The following is a 24,593-nucleotide window of genomic DNA, read 5'->3' as shown; positions in this document are numbered from 1 at the left end:
AAATAGCAGAAACTAAGATGAAAATCTAAGAAAAAGCTGCCCAGTATTCTTGGTTATATTCATTCTGCTCCTCTATTCCTGCTCCCCATTCACTCCCTCTTCTTTAAAAATGGATTTTAACCCTTGTATTCTGTAGAAGGTAAGCAGGAGATGGGGACAGAAGTCTATGTTATTTTTGAGTCACCTTCACAAAGTGCTCTAGAGAAAAAGCAGCACTGATGCTGGCCAGACTTGCTAAATTGCTATCCCCCATAAACTGAGCAATAAGGCAGGTATTGAGAACCAATAAAAAGCAGGATTAACAACTTTTCACAGTAAAGACAGCAACCTTGAATGGAAATATGTAATTGAACTATCTCAGAGGAAAGGATCTAACATGTAATAGGTGCCCTGTATAAAGTGCTACTGTGTCACGCAATTGCACTGGATTTGTGAAACAGCAAATTTACTTTAATCTGAAACAGAAGACCTGCCTTAATCTCTGTAGTCGCTTAATAGTATTCTAAAACTAACTTCAATTTTCAGTTAGTTACATGTGGGTTGAGAAAAAAAATGTATCAGTAACAAAAATCTAAACTCACCTGAAGTTGTGGGTTGTGAGGTATCTGATAGCTGCTGGTCTGATGCGAGCAACTCCTCCCTGACTATGGCTTCCTCTTCCCGTGATAACAGTGAGATATGGTTTACCACCAGTCTGCTGGTGCTCTGTAACAGCAGGAATTGTAACAGTTAAAATTTTCCCTCAGCAGAGAGTTGGCATTTAGTATATACCTTCAATGCATTCTTCTGAAAACTCTCACTATTGATTCAGAACCTTGCTTTGCCATGCTGGCTATGCATGTTTTATGTAAAAACAGCCATTTTTCCCCTGTTCTAAAAAAGATACTCTGAAAAACAAACATAGTCAAGCTTTTTAAATCTAGATTGCTTGCAATATGCATGTTGTGATCATCACAAAATCCTTCTAATTTCATAGCAGCTTTACTGTTTCTGTCATCTAATACTTAATTGGAATTTACATCCTGTGACATAAATTTAAATTGCAAAATTAAAAGAGGTGAGTGTAATTTACTCAATTTTTAAGTGACACTATTGTTTCATATTGTATCTTAAATTAATGTGAATAAAGAAACAACATTTTATTGAATAAAGAAATTAAGAAGAAAGAAAATATAAATCCAGCATTTTTGACATTTAAGTCACACTTATTTGGATTATCTTCTGCTATGCTGGAGCATGATCAACAGATCAAAACATTCCATGAGCTGTATCTAGCCCTGACAACAAAAGAAATTGCTCTCTTCCCAGAGATAACTTCTGAACCTCAACTGATGAAGAGTTTGAAAAAGAGGAAAAAAAAAAATTAAACTGGATTCTCAAAATGAGCCAAGATTTGCCAGTTTGGAATTAACAGTTTTCATGACATCCTTCCTCAACTACTCCCTCTCTCTTTCTCGCATAACTTTATTTAGGTTTTATATCATTTTACTGCCAGCAAAAAGTTCCTAGTATTGATCTCTTTCCCATGTCCATACACTGAAATTAACTTTTTTTTTTTAGATTTAGGTGAATGGACTGCACAGAGAGGCACTACTATCAATTCCAGAACTGTAAATGCAGTTCTGGAAATTTAGCTCTAAAAAGCATTAGGTTACAGCTTAAATGATACACAAATATCATTGCAAGAATAGCACAACATAATGCAATTTATTGCATATTGAAAGAAAAGGATTATCTAAGGCCCAACTGAACACTTCTGTTTATACTCTGTGGAGTAGCAGATTCAAAAAATCAGGTTTGTGCAGTCGTATCTTGCGTAAGAAATATTTCTTATAAAAGCATTCCCAGTGTGCTTAAATTTATAGGGTAAACTAGCAATGCAGAAAACTTATCTTTTTACAGCAAGTACACTCATGAAGTACTTGAACACTCCACTGGAAGAAAAAAAATGAGCCCTCAAGCAAAACTGCAGAAAATGACAGGTCTGGAAGCAGCAGTATTCTGATCTCAAGAGATTCTGCCCACAAACTGATAGAGAAGTTTCTGAAAGATGGCTCAAATCACACGCTTTCATGTAAAAGTTGAAGTCAATATAATCATTGTGGTTAGAATTCCAACATAATAATTTTTCTTTAAAGATTAAGAAAGCAACATAGTTCTGACAAAGTAATGCAAAGATGACACAAATGTTTGCATTATCACCTCGGTCAAAAATGTCAAGAAGGACAGATCATACAAAAAAAAAAAAAAAAATAAAACAGAAGAAAGATTTTCAAAGAAGTATGGGGGTTGGGAGTAGGGTGCAAGACAGAAAAAAGCAAGAATCATTGTCATGTCAAAGAAAAACAAACCATGGGTACTTTGAAAATAAGACAACACAAAGCCTAGTTGTTTTTAACACACATTATTAAATTAAATTAATTCCCTCTAATATTGCCATGAATCATGATTTCTTAGTAGAAAATGAGGAGAATAATTCTTAGGGAGTAAGAATTATTATCTAAACCCTACCTTCACTTTTTTCCTGCAGCACTCTGGACAACTGATTCACAGCTTCATCCACATGGAGACCATGCAAATCCAACACATTCATAGGCAGCAAGGAAGAATTTACTCTCTCAAAGATTTGCACAGCAGCAGCATGGTTGGCTTCCTTCATCTTCTGCTCATGAAGGCGACTCTTTATTCAAAAGCACAGTGACTATTAGACACCAAGACATAATCTAAGCTCCACACTGGTCATTGCTTTCAAAATGACAGGACTAGCAGGGTGCTTTTAGCTCACGGTTTGAAGCAGTAAAATTTATAATTGCAACAGAACTTCTGCAAGAGGCTCAGTGAGACCTACTCACAAGGAGATTTCATGAGACCTGTTCATAAGAAACTACTCAAAGCTGGCACAAAGAAGGAATTATAACAAAAGCCTTACAAGGAAAAAAAAAATGCCAGACAAGGCACATAACCATAAGTTCTTTACATAAGCTAAAAAGTTACACTCCATGCTGAGTTTCAGATTTATTCTTGTAACAACAGATTTTTATTTTCTGCAAATATTTTGCTAAAATTGTAATGAAACAATGTCACAGAAACTGCCCAATAGCTAAGGAAAAACCTGTTGACTGTTACATTTGAGGTTAAGTCTTCTGAACGCATTCCCTAAATTTCAGACAAGCCAAGAGTAACTGCTCTTTTTTTTTTAAATAGTTGTCTATTATCTCTCCTAATACTTTTGACAGCTCTTTTATGATTGACAAGGTCGATATAGCCCCTTCTTGAACGAGGGTCAAGAAGTAGTACAAAGTTAGTCATCTTACAGAGTAAACAACTACCAACTACTTCCCATGAACCTTGCAGTGATAAAGTCTGAGAGATCAAAGCAACAAATTATGGCCTTGAAGATCTGCAGGCACAGTCTGAAAAGGAATGGAAGACTTAACTCCAGGTATTAGACTGACACGGGCTCAAGAGAACAAAAGTGACAGTCTGTCTTACACTTTATTAAAATGGATCATCTGAAGTGTATTAGTGTCAGAACCAAGACAGCAGCTCTGTAACTCTCACTTGCAAAGGATTCTCAAGACAAAGGCCACCAAGCATAAAGTATTTTTCATGAATAAAGGTAGCTTAGTTTGCCTTTTTATTACCTAAATGAAAGTGTATAATAAATGCATTTCCAGATTGTATTTGTTCATATGGCTAAGTACAGAACAAAAGAGAGGACCTGAAATTAGATTTCTATTAAGAATCATGGAGACCTTTGTTTAGAACTTCTAAAAGCTTCAAGAATGTATGAATAAAGAACATAAGTTCATTATAAAGACTGATAATCAGTATTTTCTACATGCACAGTAACAATCTAAACATTCAGAGTTATACCACTTATGTGAGAGCTTTTTTAATAAGCAAATTCAAGTGAATTATTATTTCATTTTTTCTGTTATAATGCAATTCATAGATTAGAATTAAATGCCTCTATAATGTGGATTCTTACCAAATTTTTATATGCTATTAGATCAGGGAAAAACTGTTACCTTTGAAGACATTTGTAACAGAATTTTTAAGAGTGGTATGAATAGAAGGGTCTCCTGTGAAGGCACTAAGAAACCAGTGTACAGGAACGCTGGTTACAAGAACAGTTGATAATTAAAATCAAGAATATGATCAACTGCAATGATCAGCAGTAATCAAACTGGTACACACAGAGAAATGTGGTTGAACAAGACCAGAGAGCACACAAGACTGATCAGCAGCAGATCTACATGCCAAAAACAGATGAATTGTTAAAAGCCTGACATGCCACACCTCCTTTATCCCAACCCAAGACAGACTATAGCCATAAAGACAGACGAAATGAAGAAGCAAAGACAGCAGGCAGCAATCTTGCCCAAGATTTATGGTGGATGAAGCAAGCATGATTCTGTGGCAAAAGATCACATCTTAATACCCATCTGACTCCTAAAAAGTACAAAAAACTAAAAACAGTTCAGCACCAATTAAGAGGAACCCAACAGACATACAGAGGATTCAAAAACTGATGTTTGTTGCAGTACATGTCATACCCCAGTGAACCTGGTCAGATCGCATGGACACAAATTTTGGTGCTTACAAGTTTGTGGATGTGAGAGAGATCTAGGACAAGAGAACATGTGTGACTAAGCACTATCACCCTTCATGAGGTCTCACACTGAATTTGGTTACGTAGCTTCCTGTGCCAGTATCAATTCTATGAAAGGGAGTTTACTTGTGATTGTCACTATAACAATTACACAGGGAACAGTAACTGAGCAAATGTGTCAACTCTTAGTAGGCACAATGTTTTCCTTATCACTGTCAATTCAGTATTTAAGTACCTCCCTAAATTCAGACAAAAAGCACAATATTTAAGTTTACCTGATGTGCATAAAATGCTGCCACAGGCTTCATACCCATCCGATAGGCCTCCCCAGCCTTTTTCAAACATTCTTTTCTCTTTTGCTGGTGACAAAAAGCTTCTGCTCTTAAATCATCATATTGTGGATACTCAAAGTCTTGAAATATTTCACTCAAAGGATCATCCTCCTCCTTACATTTTTTTGCCTGTAGGAATTTGCAATGTTGAAGGTAAGTATGCATTGTAGGGTGTTTTCATTAACATAGCTTTGGATATCCTTATAAGTACTATTTAAAAAAAAAAATAAAAATACCTTTTTCTCCCGGTTTTTTGCACTGTAGGAAGTAACAATTTCATTTTGCTGGACACTTTCTTGAGCTATAACTGTTTTTACAGGATCTGCCTCCAGGACACAGTTCAGAAACTGTTCAGTTTGTTCTAAAGAGTAGCTGTAAAAGATAAGTAAAATCTGTGACCTCACTGTCAGAGACTGAAACAGTTAATGATTTACACATTCTAAGATCACCAAAAGACTTTTGCAAACTGAAAAGAAGCAGTTGCTCACGCAGCAAAGCCCACCCCTCCCTGAATACTGCCAAAGGACCTTCTGATCAGATAAGCAGGTGCCAGTGCCCCATATCCTGGGGCAGATGCCAGTCTGAGGAAGGGAAGAGGCTAAAAAGAAGCAAGTCCTGCAAAGCAGGAAAATCCCTTTTATCATGCCGATGTCCTCATCTAGCCTGGGCTATGCATCTCAAATGCTGGACCAGGACTGATGTTGGCACAATAGGCAGCTGCAGCTGTCTTTGGAGATGTCAGAGGTTCATGGCATGGTCCCATGACACTATCCATTCTAAAACTCCCTGCCCCAGGGAGGTACAAGGCATTCCCACCTGAGCTGGAAGTATATAATAACTCATAACATCTTTGAGTTGTGTGGGGGGGTTTCCCCCAGCCCCAGTGGACCAAGACCACCACTTCAACCAACAGACATGGAAGCTGCAACTACCAAGTTTCATCGCTGGACCCAGAGGGCAGTGACTATATACTTCTTTCCACCCTTATCCTTTCTTTCCTTTATGCATTTCCTTAAGTGTTACCTTTATGCTTTATTGCTATAGATGCTATGCTTTAACAATGCTTTATTGACATAGATGCTTTAATACTGCTATGCTTTAATAGTGCTATATTGCTATGTTTTAATCTACAGATACTTTAGTATTAACAATGCCATATTGCATAGATGCTCTAATATTGCCACGCTTTAACAGTGCTATATTGCTATGCTCTAATATTGCTTTACTGCTACAGATGCTTTAATATTACTGTGCTTTAACAGTACTATATTGCTATGCTTTAATGTTGCTATACTGCTGTATAGATGATAACATACATACAGATGTTGTATTGCTGTAGAATGATAACACCCAACATGGCAACATACCTGTTTACCTTCGAAACAAAATTGTTCTAAAATAAATCCTACATATATATGTTTACAAACCCTGATTATTCAGTGTCCTTTCAGTCTAATCCATCTCAAGGGATTTATTAATACGCACCTGGGTTACCCTCCCATTTCTGGGGCGGGTCACAACACAAATATATAACAGGTGCTCTATTTAACAAAAGGCATATTACAAACCTTGATATTGTTACAGAAATAGACTACACTGGAAATAAAGCACTGGAATGGAATATTCCACTGGAACAGAATATTCCACCTTATTGCAAAAAGGCTTGCAGACTTCCTGGCATTACTGACGTCAACATACATGCAATCTTGGTTGACTGAACTGTAATTGAGGGGCACTTGAATATTAAAAGGAAAATGACATACTAAAGTAAATTGCATCCTACCTTGATCAAAGAGACATAAGTAAATGCTGCTTTTTGGGTTGGATAAGATACTTTATCTTAAATCTTCTCTGGTCAGGGTTAGATAATGCATACTAATTTAAAACTAGCTCAGTTTTCTGAAACTCTTATGAAGGAAAATCCTTGTATTTTTAGTCAAGCTTTTTTATTAAATTTAATTAAATACTACATCAGTTGCCATCAGCTTTCTAATAAGCCCTCTTCTTTACTCTTGCTGTTCAGTAAGCTAACAAGAAAAAGAATGATCAAAAGTAAAGATAGATATTGGGAAATGCAACACTATGAAGAGAATTTAGAATGTGAAAAACAAGAGATGGTAAAATGTATGAGCTATAGAGATGGATGAAGGACATATTTTAAACAGGAAAGATTTTTATAACAACCTGGACAAGAAGAATGACTGAGAGGTAGGCATGCAAACCCATGTGTAGAGACAGACATTCAAATGGCTGAGGATAAAAGACATTTCTCTCCAAAAAAAGTTCAGTTCTCAGAAGAGTTCAGTTCTTGGATTTAAGAAGGTAGACATGTACCCCCGAAATATATTGCAAAAGAGAGAATGTCAGCAGGAAGAGATGAAGAGATGGTTCATTCCTTCAGAGCTGCTGTAGAAGCCAGGAAAGTACTCACAGCTAACATCAGGTGATGGTACTTTTCCTCTTGGGCAGATGACATTTTAACTTATTATTACCACACCCACTAATTTCTCCCACTTGATTTAAATCTCAGCTCTAGAGCAAATATGCAGTTACACTGACAATCAGCCAGTGGTCAGTAGCCATTCTTCTCCCAATGAAAGAAACTGTTCTCCCCCTCCACAAAAAAACCCCAAAACCAAATCTACACTGAGAGTTTTTATGCCCTTTTTGCCTTTAAGACCACCTAATTTTGCCTTTACTTAAATTACCAAAAAGTGTGCTAGTTTGTAAAAAGCCATTTTTTTGCAGTATCTTTAAGACAGCAAATGTGCACTACAGAATGTTACTGAGTACCATTTTTACAAAAACCTGTAAAGATTTCTTACTTGTTGTCCCTGAAGATATCCATTAAGAAACTTTGATTAATGGTTGGAAACATCTCAAAAAGTTGCTTTTCCTTTAGTTTAGCAGCACAGTCTTTTCTAGCCGTAGAAGGAACACGATTCTACCCAGACAACAAAAGAAAAATATTACAAGTTCTTGATTAGAAAAAATTATCATAACAGGGGAACCAATCAACTTTACTGTTATTTGTTAAGATTTAAAAAAATATCTACTCAGTTGGTATGCACCCACAGCAATGACAACATTCCAGTATCAGCCTGCCACACTGATCAGCATAAGGAAGGACAGGTGAGTTCTATTATACACCACTGCAGTACTCTGCAATCATCTGAAATTATGTAGCTGGAGCTACCTCATAACTTGGAAAAAGTAAAAGCAGGATTTTTTAGGAGGAACTTAGGTTTTGGAATTTATTCCCTGCTAGTCTATCTAGTCCACTGCTAAGCTTGTGCAAAGTCCATCTCTCTTCTCTATACTGAGGGCCTGGGGTTGAAACAACATTTTATTATTAAGCAGCCTAAACAATTTTGGTTTGCTGTATCTGAAGCTGTACTATAATATTCTTATTTGTGAAGTCATCTGAGAAGATGACATAGTTATAACTCAATATAAATCAGACTCATCATTCCAATACTGATTTTAAAAAAATAATTAAAAAAAAGTAGTCAAAATAAAGCCAAGCTCCATGAATTCAAACTGAAAATAAAGCTGCAGTCACGACACTTGTTTTTATCAGTAGGACACATACACGCAGTTCAAAGAAAGAATCCACAAGCCATTTTTCAAAGTACAGGCAAATCCATCCAACTTTCTATACCAGTTCAAAGCTCCTCTTTTTTAGGACAGCTGCTTATCAGAGACAATTACAAACTAAAACACCTATTCTGAACACCAGCAGGGCAGCAGAGGGCAGTACTAGGCACAGGCCAACAGGCAGGGTATGGGAACTGTGTAGAGAATAAAGAACCAGTAAAGATCTATTAAAAATTTACTATATTCTGACAAGAGGGTACAGAAACTTGTTTGAGATTAACCTCAAGTACTTATTTCAGTGTCTCATCTGCTAGAAGTGTTATAGGTTCTCCTTACAAAACATTAAAATCAATTCAATACACTTTTAAACAAACAAGGCATGGAGCCATTTAAGAACTTTTTTTGATACTGCTGTCACAATCAAAAGCATGGCAAATCACACTGATCTGTGCTTTTGGGTGAGCAATCAAAAAAGATTCAATGAAACAGAAATGCTAACCTATGCAGTGAAATGCACCATGATCTGTTTGGGAAACAATCAAAATACTGCATTCTAAATAAGACTATTTTTCAAACAGAACCATCTACCAAAAGCAAACTCCTGTATCACAGTAATCAACAATACTAATTGGCACACATTTGTCTCATAAATTCAGGCTGTAATCAGCAGCACAAATATGAGTCACCAAAAAGTCACATTCTGTTTTATTACTAGTAGTAAATCTAAACTGCATAGAAAACAGGCACTATCCATACCATGTCCTGTCTCTCCTGCATAGCTAGTTCTTCAGAAATTATTTGCCTGAGAGAAACTTTCTGAATCTGAGCATTCCAGTGATCCATAAAAGGAAAAACATCTGATGTTGCTGGTTTTTTCATCTGTATGTCATTAGATGTGCCTGAAGCCCAGCTCATTTTTTTCTTCTGTATTTTACTGTCTGCATTCTGAGATAGCAGCATTTCTGAGTCATCTGTATCTATCTGCTGAATCACAGGACCTTCAAAAGCAATAAAAATGAGGTGACAAATAAAATACTTATTAGCTTATATACAAGCAATGCCAAAATAATTAAGACAAGTTTTTTAACCTAGACAGTTTGAGTTTTGTTAAAAGAAGATTATTAATGCTAAAACAGAAACCAACACATTGTTTTCACTTTCCTCACTTCCATTTTACAAAGACTGTCTGATCATCTTTATCTACTTTGTGAAACAAAAGCAAAACAATCATACTTCCTCACCAAATTTGCAAGTGTTAAGACGTATCTTACAGCTGTAAACTACCCTGTAGATACCTTAAGTGTGTGTGGAGTTGTTTGCTGTTATAAGAGATCTGGTTTTACACTTCTACAAGTTAATGGCAACATCTGAATGAAAACGGGGTTGCCAGAGATGTTAACACTTTTTGAACAAGGCATCCACCTTCCTGCTACAATCATCTTTGACAAGAACAACATGTGAATGTTGCATTTCTGACCTCCATTCCTCATCTGCAGAAATTTTACTCTGCTAGTAATTCTCTGACCACATCTTTTCTTGTCACAGATATTACAGAAGTCACCAAACAGCTGTCTGGTTCAGCCAGAGATTCTTTTTAAGTTGTCTGAATTACACAAAAAATTATAGGCTCTTTGCTTGCATCTACTTGGTACTAGTGATTCTGCTTATAATTCTCTCCCCTCCCCCACACCTCCATAAGAGAAAGGTAAATGGATCCAAGGGCAATAAAGTTTAGCTTAATAAATGAATCCATCATTTTTCAGACAGAATATTTGCAACCTTACTTAAGTTTCAAAGAATTAAATATTTTTATAATGAGACCTAAGTATTTTTACAATTAAGAAAAATATACAACGTACCTTCTGCAGACAACTTACATGATTCATCTCTCCTCTGACGCTTCTAAATAAAAATAGTAAAATCATTAGAGTTATAAGTTATAGATTTCACAGCAAAACTTCAAGTAAACTTTTAAGTTTCTAAGTAAGCCAGCTACAAAATAAGATCTCCCAAAGATTCAATATTTTAAAAGAAGTATATTTAAGGAAAGTAATTATGAAGTGGAATTTACAAGCTAGAACTATCTTTCTGAAAACACAGACTAGAGGAATATGCCCCACTGCTAAGACTTCATAACCTTAATTAAATAAACCAAACAAAAATTTTACCCCAAAACACTCAAAGTTTCATATAGCTATGAAGGAACACAGGCTGAAGAACTCATCTCAATTAATACACATGGAGATGTTTTGTATACAGAATAATTAATAAAAGGATTCTTTTTACATGTCAAAAAACCAGTAGTAAGTTTTGGCCAGTGGAATTTTCGATCAATTTGGAATGAAATTGTGCACTATCAACCTTTTTTTTTAAAGAATCTCGGGTTCACGATGAGGCACTCGTGACATACCTTAAACTTTCAACAGCGTTGATGGTTATGACATACTGATATACTCCACATATTTTAAATTACTACTATATTTTATCATTGTCCTTACACATTTAGACCAAGAAATATGGAGATGAATGGTCTGACAAAGCACAAGCGTGCCATACCATATCACAAGCAAGAAATCTACTAACCAGAATAGATTCTTTCCATTTTTCATGAATCACTTTTGCCAAATTTAGATCAATGTGAACCACACAATCCTCAACAGTCAGTGATCCTTGTGGAACAAAGAAAATATATTCATTAAAGCATTCTACAAAACTTATCTAAGCAATTAAAGTACAATAGCCAGGACTTATAAATTCTAGTTCTGGAGATTCTGCATAAACTGTCAGGCTTGAATAAAACCTGCAACTGCCAAGTTCAACAACAAAAAAAGCATTCCACAGAAATTGTTATCTGGTGTTCAAAAACTCAGAAAGGGTAGGAAAAAAGCAAGTTAACTTTAATTGTATATTGTTGAAATGTGACTACCTGAACAATGGTGTTTTTTCCTTTTTTCCATTTTTCTAGCAAAACCTTCTTTTACAAAGCCATTATTAATTTACAACAGTTTCATTCGTGAAACTGTGACTCTCCCTATTCCACTGCAATCCACATGGCAACTGCTCTTCTGTGCCACAACATACCCACCACAGCCCAACATCAGTCACATCCCTTCTTTCAAACACACAAACTCAGAGAGTCAAATTCCAAATATCACCTCTAACTCTAGAGAAAGTGGTAGGAATCATCATGGTATCAAAATGATACATCTTTTCCCTAAAAGATCTTTCTGATCTTTCAAAAATAAAAAAGCAAGAAGCACACATGTGTCAAATAAAAATGCAGGGCATATTTCAGACACAATAGAACACTTTTCTGCTACAGGAAACAATCTTTTTCTTTTGATGAGGTAGGCATGGAAGGCAAAGAGGCCAGCAGTCAAACCCACCAATAAATCAGGTATCTGGGGTATCACATCAAGTAATCTTCAGGATAAAAGAGGAAAAAAAAAAAAAGAAATAAAAAGGGGGGGGGAAGAGAGAGAAAATCACCAAGCTGTATATTCCTTCTATTTTCTTCTCTTCCTTTTTCAATCAGTCTGTAACTTTTGAGATGCTTGTTCAAGCTGCTTGTGGCTTCCTTAATCATAATCTCCCAGCAACAGACTAGTCTGTTTTCATCTTTTAAGTACAGCCACACTTCATCTTCTCTCTAAACCATTTATCTTCTCCTTCCCCAACTCTACTGATGCCTAAAGCTTTCTTTTTTCTTTTTTTTTCCTAATCAGCCACAATTTGCATATTCCTCATCATCTTAATATCTCTTCAGTTTGAATATAGGCTCAAAGGCCTATTGTTCAAAATGCAAATAAGTCCATGTATTTTCTTAATATTTTAAAGTATGTACATGTACAAAAAGACAAAGGCAAACGGTAGCATTACTGCATTTATATTTTATGCCACGCTTAATTCAGTTCCATTTTTGGATTAACAACAGCAAACAGTATCATGAGGAATTATGCAAATCTAATCCCTAAAACTGAAGCATGAAGGAAAAAAAGCACAGGCAAATAAAGAAAGGTTTTCTTACCTAAACCAAGGTTTTTTCATAAAAACACAGATATAATTATGCCCGTACCTGCATCAATGCCAACAGGCCCAAATATCTCTTTCAGCTGGAGTGCCAGTTCAGGAGGTAATGTTAGTTCTAGGCAATCTATGCTGAAAGCTGCATGTGATGCTGGTACAGGGCTTTGTCTCTTGGCTTTAGCTGCAGACCAGCTTGGACTTTCGATTTCTTCTTTACCACATATCTCCTCAGAACTTTCCCAGGTTTCTTTATCCACCTCCATTTCTTTATCACTCCTAGGACTGACCAGAAGCGCATGATCCATTTCCAGTAAAGAAGCAGTCACTTTGGAATTCTCTGCATTGCTTTCTGAGGGATTAATGTCACTTTCATTATTTAATCCACATTTCAAATTGGCAGAAGTTGTGTTAGGACCATGAGGCAAAGTCACGGGTGTACAGAAGGTTGCATCAAGTTGTAAAAGTGATGGCTTATTTACAGTTCCTTCAACAAGACTCTCAGACTCTACAGACTGCTTTCCTGAAATGGACAGCTCAGTGACACCTGCTGCTGAGCTGTTTGTGTCGGTTCTAGGGGCTGCATCCATGGAATTTTTCAGTTCCTCTGTATCATTCAGTGAGGTAGCAGTGAATGAGTCAGGTACATCAGCATCTGTCACAGCTGCCTTGGCAGCCCTACTTTCTGCAATGCTGAGTGATGAGTTCTCACCTTCTGAAGCCTCAGAGATACCACCAGCCCCAACTACTTCTGCTGTTGGTTCGCAGTCTTTGAGATTCTCATCACAGTTTATACTTGCCTTGAAATCAAGGTCTGTGACAACTGGCTCAGCTTCTCTTACCTGAAAGCATTCAGTATCAACAGCCTTGCACAACTTTTCTTCAGAGTCTAACAGCAAACCTGTGGCCCAGTCTATGTCTTTGTTACATCTTTCATAGAGATCTTTCAGAGCTTCAAATGAAACAGACTCAAAGAGCTTACACAGTGTATCCAGCTTTTCAGAGTCATCAATATTGGTAAGTTCACTTTCTTCTACAAACGTACTTTTATCATAAGTAACTCGATATGGTATTTTTTCCTGAGAATCTGAGGCATTATCAATGTGCTTGGGTTTGAAGCCATCTAGTCTGCCATGCAATACTTTGGTAGTGTCAGGAAAAAGCATTTTCTTCTCTAATCTCCACAGGAGAGCAAAGTCCTGTGATTCAGTCTGTGAATGGCTACTTTTTTGTCTACATAAGCACGTGTCCTGTTTCTCTTCTGTAGTGTTAAGGTTCGACAAGTGGTCCTCTTCTTTGGGATGGGGCAAACTGTTGTTTGTAAAAGTGAGGGCTAATCTGTGATGTTTCTTTGTTCTCTTATTTTGCTGGCTTTTTTCCTCACCTCCTGTTTCACTGGTTACTATTTCATCTTGGTGCATAGGAAAACTCTTTATATCTGGTTGCTCTGCAGTGCTCACAGGTGTCCCACAAAGCACATCTACAGTCTCAAGAGCATTTATGTCAATGTCACCTTCAGGATTTCTACCTTCATCAGACTGATTTGTCGTTTTCATTCTCCTTGACCTTTGTTGTCTCTGTTCTAATGACGCTGAGATAGGCCAATGTCCTACCATTTGCAATTCCAGTGTAACTTTATCTGAACTAATAGAGGAGCAGCTAGAGGCTGGATTTTCTTTCTCATGTCCTCTCTCAACAGTGTATGTCTCAGGCAGGCCCACTTGCTCTTTACCTAACTCAGGATGCTGCTGACGCGGAGTTTCACTTTCCTTATCACTCTTCAGAGAAGATTTTTCTAGTCTTCTAGATCTTTTGACTCTCTGTCCCATTGTTTGTTCTACAGGCCAGTCACCCAGGAAGTTTAGTAGTTCAGGTTTCCCTGACGTGTCAAAAGCTGAACTGCTTGGTTCCACTGTGTTACCAGTTTGTGTTGATTTTGGTTCCGTACATATGGAATCCGATTGTTGAACTTCAGTTTGAACATTGACAGTGTTGTTATCACTGTGTTCCTCAGCTCCTCCTGTATGCAAATTCGCAGTCTTTTCAGTTGTGATGACATCAACATCATCTATTTCTGCTTCAGCATTTTTTTCTACTTTTTCTCCCTTTTCTTCTTTCTTCTCCAAGGGCAGCTCTTTTTCAATGCACTCTGATAAACAGACATCCAAGTCATCTTGAACAGCGCTGTTCTCAGAATTGTGTTCCACTGAGTTATTTTTCATTTCTTTTTCCTCTTGCTGAAAATGTTCAGGATCACAGCTGCTTTCTAATATTAGAGAATTACAGGGAGAAGTTTTATCAACTTCAGCTAATTCAAGAGGCTCCACATCAAAAGCAAAAGGTGGTTCTTCCTTTGCATCAGAATGTGCCTCTCTCTTTCTGAAACACAAACCGGAATAAAAGATAAACACATTTCAAACCTTCTTAAAGCATTTGTATACTTTAACTCCAGTTAGAACTAGAGTGAGAGTTTAACTCTAGTTAGAACTCTAGTGAGAGGAAAACAAATTTACAACAACTTAGCCCTAACTTCAACGCTCCTCTACAAAAAAGAAGGAGCTAAGGAAAGACCAACTTTCCTTGGTAAGTATCCCCTTCTTACTACAGAACAAGACTAAGAACACTTTCTCAGGAGTCAATTTTCCCCCATTCCCAGCATTCAGTTATGTACTGAAACACTCCGCTGCCAGATATTTCCTCATTCAGATAGCAATCTGGTAAATATACTTTTATTTAATGACTGTTGTTCTCTCCTGATGCCTTAATGCTAAATAAAATCTAGAACTAGGAGAGCATGTGCCACTTCTTGTCAAACCATTCTTCACAGTCAACTACATACCATTAATTATCTGTGCCAATTTCATTTCAAATACGTTAAGCATGCAAAACCCAAATGAAATAATAACTACAGTAAAATCTGGGTTCCTCTGCATTATGATACACAGCATCATTCAAATTAGCCACTACAAAACAGTCATGTATACAACCAACATAAGTCCAGGCAAGTTTCAATTAAGTATATTGAAGGGCAAATAGGTAACTCTGCATGAAGAATCCACCTTCTACCACAAAGATAACATCAATACTAACATACAGATCCAGAAATAGTAATTTGCTCCTCTTTGGGACTACACTCTTCTAAAAAGCATTTTATAGATTTTAAGCGCTTCATATCTACAACATACATCCAACAGCATATTTCTATGGTAAGAGAAAGTCAGTCAAAATTGGCTTCTTGAAAAGTAACACACAGCCATAATGGGAGGATTTCAAAAAGCATTGGAAAGTGACTAGATCCCTTAAATGCTCATTTCTAGAAATCCTGAAATTCTTAAAAATTAGGAAAACTATGTAGTGTTTTGGTTTTTTTAACTATCTTTTTTAATGCATTCACTGTTCAACAGTATTATTCAGGTTCTGTTGCTAAGAAGTCTTTTTCGCCTTTTATTTGAAGGCTATACAAAGCTAGTGAAAGAATCTAACCTATGGCTTTCCTCCTGAGAAGGATCTTCACTCCAACCAGCAGCTTCTGATTTGTCTGGAACTGAAGAATCCAATATTGATCTAACAGTAAGGCAGCGTTCATATCGTTCCAACATTCTTTTGATCTTTTCTTTAGATACACCATGAATGTTTCGCCTATGAATTAAAAAAAAAAAAAAAAAAAAGAAAAAGAAACATTTCAGATTTGTGTATTAGAATGACAGAAGAGAAAAAGTAAATAATAATTTCATAAATTTACAGCAAGACTAATCAAAGAATTCATGGGGCCAGAGGAAAAGCTGTGAAACAGCAATTCTTTCTGTATCAGTGCATTAAGGCATTCCAAACAGGGCATCTCAGACAAACTGCTGTTCCACTTGACTTCTCCACCCCACTTGGTGTCCCTGTACTGCAATGGGATATTTTGCATACTACTAAAATCTATAACTTTGTCCATAATGCATCATCTTCAAATAAGTTTCAGAAACATGCCATATCAGATCCTGACAGTGATGCAGGATACCAAACTAGATATGGAAGATTTCTGAACTCAGTCTTCTTTCTCTGGTTTTGCTAAACTAAGAACTCCTTGAGCCTTGAGGAAAACCTATTCACCTATTATTTTGGACAGGAGTTGGCTTGAAATTTTCACTAACTCTGTTAAACACCAACTGGCACTGTGTTCTGCAGCATTTGCACCTAGAAAAGTGAATCCTGCCAAGGATGGCAAAACAGAAACTGAAGATACGGGAGAATAGGTTTAAGATCTATTTTAACAAAGAAACTAATCTTCCTTACCTCACTTAAAAAGCGGCCAATCTTGAGCTAAGTATGCAAATTCAGATGACAACTTATATTATGAAATCACAAAATAACTTATTTTGAAAGGGATATCTGGAGGCCACATACTTCAATCTCCTACTCAGAAGAGGTACAGCTAGATCAGCTTGCCCAGAGCTTTGTAATGTCCAATTTTGATATCCCAAATGACAAAGTCTACAAACTCTCTGGGCAAACTCTTTCAGTACATAATCAACTTTAAAGCAAGTTTTGGGTTATTTTTCTTTCATGTAATCAAAATTCCTGAAGTTTCAACTTGCTGATGTTTGGTTTGCCCTATCCCTGCAGAGTTCTTCTTCATCTTCTCTATAACCTCTCAAAAGGTAGCAGAAAACAATGTAATCCTTCCTTAATGTTCTCTTCCTAAAGCTGAATAAACTACCCTTGCTCAGTTCAGTATCATCTTCAAATTTTCTATGAGTGCACTCTGTCCCAGGATCCAAGTCATTAAAAGGACATTAAATAGTTGCAGTCCTAGTATTCATCATAGGGGGACATCAGCCTTCACTCTGGACTTTGGACACTGATCATACCATTTAAACCTGGCATCCAGCCAATTTTATTATTCACTTACATATGGATTATGTCTTGCTTATTTTGGCTCTAGGTAACAGAATGTCCTGCTAAAGAAGAGGTAAGCAACAGTGGTGATGCACAGGGGTTTGCCCCTCTCAGGCCATGAGGTGCTGATTGCCCTAAACTCAGTGACAGCAGAAACCTTTCAATTAAGGCAACAGACCAGCTGGATGCAAAACCACCCCAACTGGACATCATTTTTCCAACCTCAGGAACCCAAAGGAAGAGTCACTGTACTTTAAACGTAAAGAACTTGGAATAATGAAAACATCCCATAATAGGTATTGCTAACAGTATCTTTTGTATATAATTAAACTAAGGTGACAAAAAAAATCTTTTAATACATAGAAAATCACATAAAAGTTAATATTGTAGAAAGAGAATGTTAAAAAGCTACTTATCATCACCAAATCTGGACTGGTATCTTGTTACTTCATTAGCCACTTTGCTTTTTAAAAATCATAGTGTAAAAGATATACTGTCTAATGTGGTATTTTCCTTTAAAGTCTTACCTTTCAAGTTCTTTTGGTTTAAACTTCCACCAAGTGTCTGGTTCTCGGAACATTACTTCGTATTTGAACTGCTGAGCCTGAATAAAACAGATATAAAAAAGAACAAGCCACATCACCCATTTCTTATTTCTATGACAAAGCACACGATATGCATAGTCTGCTTTTTCAAAGCTGTTTTTCGTATTTTTTGATACCTGTTAAATACTTGGAATAACACTTCCATTCAGTGTTTCACTTATGTTTATGTAAATGGAGATTTTTAAAAACACGTATATGCATCTCTTACTGTAAAATTAAATGTGTGCCATGAATTGCCTCCTCTGAGACAAGACTGCAGAACATCTCCTCTTTCCAGATACAGCATGCATATGTCTATGCAGCCTCTCGAAGACAGAGAAAAGCTCTCTGCTTACATTCAGAGCTGACCAGACCCAAACCAGCTCCAAAACAAGCAATTCAGTTACATTAACAGAGCTATTGTGGATGACCTTCCTGCCATATGGGAAACCTGAGTGAGCTGCAAGTAAATGGTTCCTATATGGTCTATTCTCACCATGATAGAAAAGGAGTCTAAGTCTAATCAGGAGAAACACTGTGAGTAGTACTGTGCTGTTTCTCCCCATTCCTGTTTTCGGAAAAAATTCTTGTCATCTTACCAAAGAACTTTTGTTGCACCTTTATTTCAATATACAGCAAAATCAAGGACATAATTTATGAAAGAACTGCTAATCTGACAATTGTTAATAAATACAAGGAAACATTTTATTAATAAAAACTATCTGTGTTAAGTCCCACTGTTCACTAATCCCTTACCACATGCAGCATATGTAGAGTATCTGCTTAAAAGCCATCAATTCTATGTACTACACTCTCTGATGTCTTTCTGTATTGTGTAAAGAGAAACAGATCTACTTCCTAACATTTCTTCCAATATATTATTTCTGTTAATCACAACCAATTTCATAAAATAATGCAGTTCTATAAATACCAACCAAAACACTGAATGCCCAACAGCAAAATAAGAGCTAGAGTCTGAAAGTGCTGATGCCCATTTAGAAACTATTAAATGAAAAGGTGAGAAGGTCCAGAAAACTGGAGTATGAGAAACCTATAACAGAAGTTCACAGAATTATTTAAATAATTAAATATAACTTTGAAAGTTAAATGTAGATTGCATTAACTTAATAAACTAAAGCAGGTCACTTTCAGTCACTAAATAAAAGCACCACACTCCTACCATAAAATAGTGCAGGTGCATTATTTTGATTACATCGCTTCAGTAAAAAACATTAAGTAAATCTGCATAGCTTCAAGCAAGCTAGCAACATCTGATAACTCTAGACTTCCAACTGGTTAGCTGGTATCTGTCTCTATGTCATATTTAAGGTGAAACAGAGACTGAGTCTTCAAGTTTCACAGAGCATCAAATATCATTCTTACTGATTAATGTTGATTATCTTTTAAAGTAGATTCTAATGTTACTAATCATATGAAAGAGGAAAAAAATTTATTTATTTTTGGCCTCAAGTACAAAGCACTTGGCTTTGCCTCTAGGAAGCCAGGTCAGGTCAATACTTGGATATGCACAGAATATGACACGGGGTAATATGATTCCATGTAACACGTTTTTTACTCCAAACTTCATTGTGGAATAGCACCTAGACTGAGAAAGACAATCCCCTATTAAAACAATGTTGTTGCCATCCTGGTCAACAATCCCTTTTCACATTGGTCAAAGTGTAATACTAACCAAAGTAACATAAGGCTTCATCTCCCATGCTTGTATGTTGGTGTTGTCTATTATTATAGGAGAGATTCCCATTTCAAATGCTTCTTTGGCTGAAAAACACACGTACAAAAGAATGGGATACAGTTAATTTCATTATAATAGGGTGACCACGTAACATTTATACTAATTCTCTAAATTTGTTTTATTTTAAAGTACATAATCCACAATGATTAACCACTGTGTGAAAAACTGTTGCCACAGCTTGATCTCTTCCAAGACCCTCTATTTCAGAAATCCCCCCTCACACATAAAGCTACTGAGTTATGGCATTATTCTTTTGAATTAAGGTAGGTATGATAATCAAGAAATGAAAATGCAGATGTAAAATGCACCAAGATGACTAATCAATCAGTAAATTAAACTAAAAAAAACTACATGATCACCTTAAAGTGGACTTCATTGTTGCATACAAAATTCTTGGCTTTATAACAGTCTTAAGATTAGCCCACTCTGTAAACTGTATAAAATACGAAAAATCAAATGAATTATTGTAATTTAAATACACAGTAATGAAATGTTTAGAATCACTAGCTCTGAGACACAGCATCATGTTTCTGTAGCTATGTTACAATGAGTCTGAACAATCACATTACTTGTTGAACCATATATTTCTACCAACCCATTTCTCCACTGGTAGAAATATCACAGTAGAAAAGTGATCATGGTTCAAATTTAGCAAATGAAAGCTTCAAAAGAATTGTTCTGTGGGGAGTTTAGCATAAGGCACTGTCAAAAAATAAACTGATTATGGAAAGGGGAAAAAAAATAAATCTTGTCTTGCTCTTGTAATTTAGTTTTAAATTTCCCAACAATTTAATGCTCAAGAGAAAAAAGGTAATGAAGAGCAGGAAAATATCTGTGTTACTTGTATCAACATCCTCATTACTTATTGCATATGCATATTATAATGGATCATCTCAGAAGAAGTATTTTTGGGAGAGGATATAGGTAACCACCCCAGCAAGGGGACACAAACCAAAATACACATCATGACAAAACCTGAGGATAAAATAATCTTGTGACAAAAACAAAGGCATTTTTAGTTGCAAAACACACAATGAATGGATGACTTCTGAGTTTGTGCTCATACTATTTTTTCACACATATTAAAAAATACTTCTATGATGGGATAAATGCTTGTCCTGTGATGCAGGCATTACAAGCCAGGCAGGTTTTTTTAAACAGCACACAAGCACTGAACTGTAAATGAGCAAGCTCATCCCTTATTTACTTCTCACCTCGTTTCCTGTTCCAGTCATGCGCTTCCCCTAAGCAATTGGGATCATAATGGTATTGTCCATGTTTATTAAAGTAATCATCAGTACTAAGAATGATTCCTCCTGGGTTATCCTCAAGGATATTCCTGTGAAAGATCAAGAAGTAAATAGCTTTTCCCCCTTCTTCTCCCAAGCCCTGATACCTGCTACCACACATACATTTTTTTTAGTCTCTTGCACAAAACCAAGATTATTTGGAATGGAAGCAGCAAATTTAGGTGAGGGGAAAAAAAAAAATCACCCTCCAGGCAAATAGTCTATATTATAGGTCTATAATACTTTCTGTCCTTTTTCCAAAAGCTGAGGATTTATCTAGGGGAGAGAGCTCACAGAGGTTCCCTTCAAGTCTCATTTCAAAAAAAAAGAAGAGAGGTATTTTTCCATCTACATGAAATGACACACTTTCACACTGACAAATACACAGTCTTAATTGCACCAAATGTTTCAAGTGCCAGCCAAAGGAGTCTAAGCTCAATCTAGGCTTTTGGAGAGTAAGAAAATAAATCAAAAATTCACCCCAAGAAGCTTTACAAATACTATCTATACAAAAGAATTCCCACAGCGGAAGGGGAATTTCTGCCTGTAAAGAGCTGGCATATTTCCATAGATGTTATTTGAAGGAAACACCTGAAATAAACAGGGACTAGAAGAACATAGCAGATCCAACACTGTGGCAATGGTACTCTGCTGACAAACTCCTTCATCCAGTGACAAGTTAAAGCTCACCCTTACTACTTCAGTTTCCACTAGAGGTCAAGGAGCTGCAAGTAACTGGGCTCTCAGCAATTCTTAGTCATCACGCTGCATGTACTGTGGCATTTAGGGTATAAGCACAAATATTTACAAATGTCAGAAAATTGTCTCTGCCTGTGCTAAATCCTGTAAACAATTAAGTGATTTTTTTTTTAGAAGCTCACAATATAAATGTTCTACCTTGCCAAATATGATTTTCCTGATCCTGGAACACCTCTGAGAAGAACAAGTACTTGACCTACAAGATGCATCTTTTTTCTCATCATGTGACAAACACGTGGTTGCTGTACTTGCGAGAGGTTCAATTTTGAGTTTCTATCTTGATTTCCCCATACCTTCAGAGATGGGTTGCTATCCCAGGCATTTGAAACCACTGGGGAGAAAACAAAAAGTCCTTTTTCTGAAGTCCTACAGTCTGAACCAGGTCTCCACTGCCCTGGACTGGTAGCCACAGGAACTACAAAGCTGTGACTTCTACTGGATGGATAAAACACAGGAGCCATGAGATTCCAGCGTTGCTGTGATTGACCTGATGGTGTAGAAAAATTTAAGTTATAACCCTGCTGAGTTTGCTGAACATCTGCAGGTTTTTGTGTTTTCAAACTGGATGTTTCAAGAGAGACATATGCCTCTGGAAGAGAAGTGCTCTGGTAGCTGTTAAAGGCAGTCACTACCTCTTCAGGCTGTTCCAGGCACCTTGAATTAGGATCTCCAGTGACTCCAAGTTCCAGAGGGCTTTGGGAGGACTCACCAGAAACAGGAGTGACACTACTTTGATCCAAAAAAGTATCTTGTGTCTGATCAGAATTTTCAGATGATATTTCTCCATTTAATTGTTTATAGACTTCTGAAGCTACATCATGTTGAGCATGTATTTCCAACAAATCAGAATCTTCCATTATCTGTGTAGAAGTGCCTGATGCAGCTGGTGAGCTCGTCTGGATGCTCAGCTGACTCAGTGGTGGCTGAGAACAGAAGTTTTCTAAAACCCCATTATTTGTTTCTGCTTGCTGTGGAAAAAGTAGGACACTGCAAACTGAATCAGACTTTTCCCACTCGGAAAATTCAATTAAGCCATCGTGCTCCACAGGGTGCTTATGTACTATTTGGTCATTTGCAGAATTAGGTAATTCATCACTCAAGCTGTAACTCTGAAAGGCATTTTCTATCAAGGAATCCAGTTCTTCAGTCAGCTGCACATCAGATGACAGGACCTTTTCTATGGCTTCTCTGGGTTTACTTCGTTCTGCAGTACTTTCCACCATTCTTTCATTTGCAACAGATCTTTGCTGATTGACAAGAGCTAATGATGCTGCTGCTGAATCAAAACTCAAGGTTTTTGAAGATGCTACTCCTTTGGCATGGGTGGACAGCTCTAGAAGATGATCCATAGCATTTTCTACTGTTCAAAAAGGTAAAGAGAATAAAACATGGTCAACGAACAAACCCAACATGAGGTACATGCAATTTTTTTACTTGAAGAAGTATTTATCACCACTAAAGAAACAACCAAAAGACAGTTTACCAATTCATCTTTAAACACACGTTCTGCAACTCCCTTGATCTCATTAGAAGGCAGAACTTAATACAGATATACTAAAAATAATAACCTAATAAGCGTAAAAATTACAAAGTTTAACTGGAAAAAATATCAGCACTGGATGTTTAAATGGATACTTATTTCTAAACTGTCTCATAGAGGTGAAGTAGTGTAAAAATAACTGAAAAACTACTACTGAAGACAAAAGAGATAAAAGTCCATGAAATATGTTCATTATGGCCCAATTTAAAACGTCCTGAAAAATCCAGTACCTGCATTAATCTTTGTAAAGCCACTAAATAGGTTGCCAGTGATCAACAATATGAAAACCTGGCACAAGTACCATCTCAGCCCTAAGGTTAAGTTTCTGTTTTCCTGAAAGACAGTGCAGCAAGAAGTCTAAGTCCATTAAGGTCCGACTCTTTCTCCATACACGTTAAACAAAATCCCCATCATCCTTCCATCTTTAAACTACTATTGATAGTACAACACTATCAATTCCACGTGTTTACTGAATTCTCCAATAAGCTTTACATAAATCTGTTATTTTGATAAAGGTGAATCTTATTAAATAAGAGTTCAAAGCATGAATTGGTAATTCCATCAAATTCAATTTTAAAAGGAACAACAATCATAATAGCACTCTCACTTTTTTATTCAGTTATAAACTGTACAATTTAGGCAATAAAAACAGTCCTTTTAATGGCTACCTAGCTTTCACATATATTAAAAAAATTGCCAAACTCTGCCTTCTTTCAAATATTCTTAGAAAAATCTCAGCTAATCACACCTGATCATAGGAATATAGATTGATTAAAATGCTCCATATATGACATTCTCCTGGCAAATAACTCTTCAGACGTTGCTATCCAGCATCTCATCCAGTATTTTCATTACAAGCAAACAAACTTGCATATAGAAGAACTTTAAAACCACAAACAAATGGAAAGGACTGGGCATAAACATGAAAACAGTCTGCCAGGAGAGGTGGGTATGTAGCTTGACAGAATACAGGGAAAGAAACACAGTTAAAGCAAGACTGCAGAGAATTAAACATGACAAAGAATTTATCCTGCAAAAACTAATCCTCAGTGGAGATGACAAGATGACAGTGCAAAATAAAAGTAAAACAAAAGCTCAGTTCAAGTATTAAAAGAAAAGCAGCTGTCAAGATCACACATGGTACACCATTAAAAAATTGTCATCTAGAATATAAAATATCCCTCCTGCAGAAACAGTTTAGGCATTTTGCAGAT

General features: G+C 36.5%; 1 protein-coding gene across 18 annotated transcripts in view; it reads right to left on the bottom strand.

Annotated features, from left to right (window-relative positions):
* The window catches only part of N4BP2 (NEDD4 binding protein 2), a 43,516-nt gene that overhangs the window by 4,458 nt on the left and 14,465 nt on the right, over positions 1-24,593 (bottom strand). For 8 of the 18 annotated variants that reach the window (XR_003527560.1, XM_027642616.1, XM_027642615.1 and 5 more), the window contains 14 exons: positions 21,978-23,199; positions 21,006-21,130; positions 19,729-19,817; positions 17,979-18,055; positions 16,051-16,206; positions 12,620-14,958; positions 11,128-11,213; positions 10,404-10,446; positions 9,301-9,542; positions 7,773-7,891; positions 5,184-5,319; positions 4,891-5,076; positions 2,512-2,680; positions 582-705 (listed from right to left, as the gene is read on the bottom strand). Coding sequence is in view for 16 of the 18 variants with exons in the window: in XM_027642616.1 (XP_027498417.1) it covers positions 582-705; positions 2,512-2,680; positions 4,891-5,076; positions 5,184-5,319; positions 7,773-7,891; positions 9,301-9,542; positions 10,404-10,446; positions 11,128-11,213; positions 12,620-14,958; positions 16,051-16,206; positions 17,979-18,055; positions 19,729-19,817; positions 21,006-21,130; positions 21,978-23,199 (5,113 nt within the window). In the remaining 2 variants the exon portion in view is untranslated. Of the gene's footprint in view, positions 1-581; positions 706-2,511; positions 2,763-4,890; positions 5,077-5,183; positions 5,320-7,772; positions 7,892-9,300; positions 9,543-10,403; positions 10,447-11,127; positions 11,214-12,619; positions 14,959-16,050; positions 16,207-17,978; positions 18,056-19,728; positions 19,818-21,005; positions 21,131-21,977; positions 23,200-24,593 lie in introns of those variants that run through there. The other 10 variants (XM_027642626.1, XM_027642625.1, XM_027642624.1 and 7 more) reach the window with 10 other exon arrangements.

Source organism: Corapipo altera, unplaced genomic scaffold, assembly GCF_003945725.1.
Source record: "Corapipo altera isolate COAL_440 unplaced genomic scaffold, ASM394572v1 22, whole genome shotgun sequence".
Taxonomy (NCBI): domain Eukaryota; kingdom Metazoa; phylum Chordata; class Aves; order Passeriformes; family Pipridae; genus Corapipo; species Corapipo altera.
This window is presented reverse-complemented; position numbering and strand designations above follow the sequence as displayed.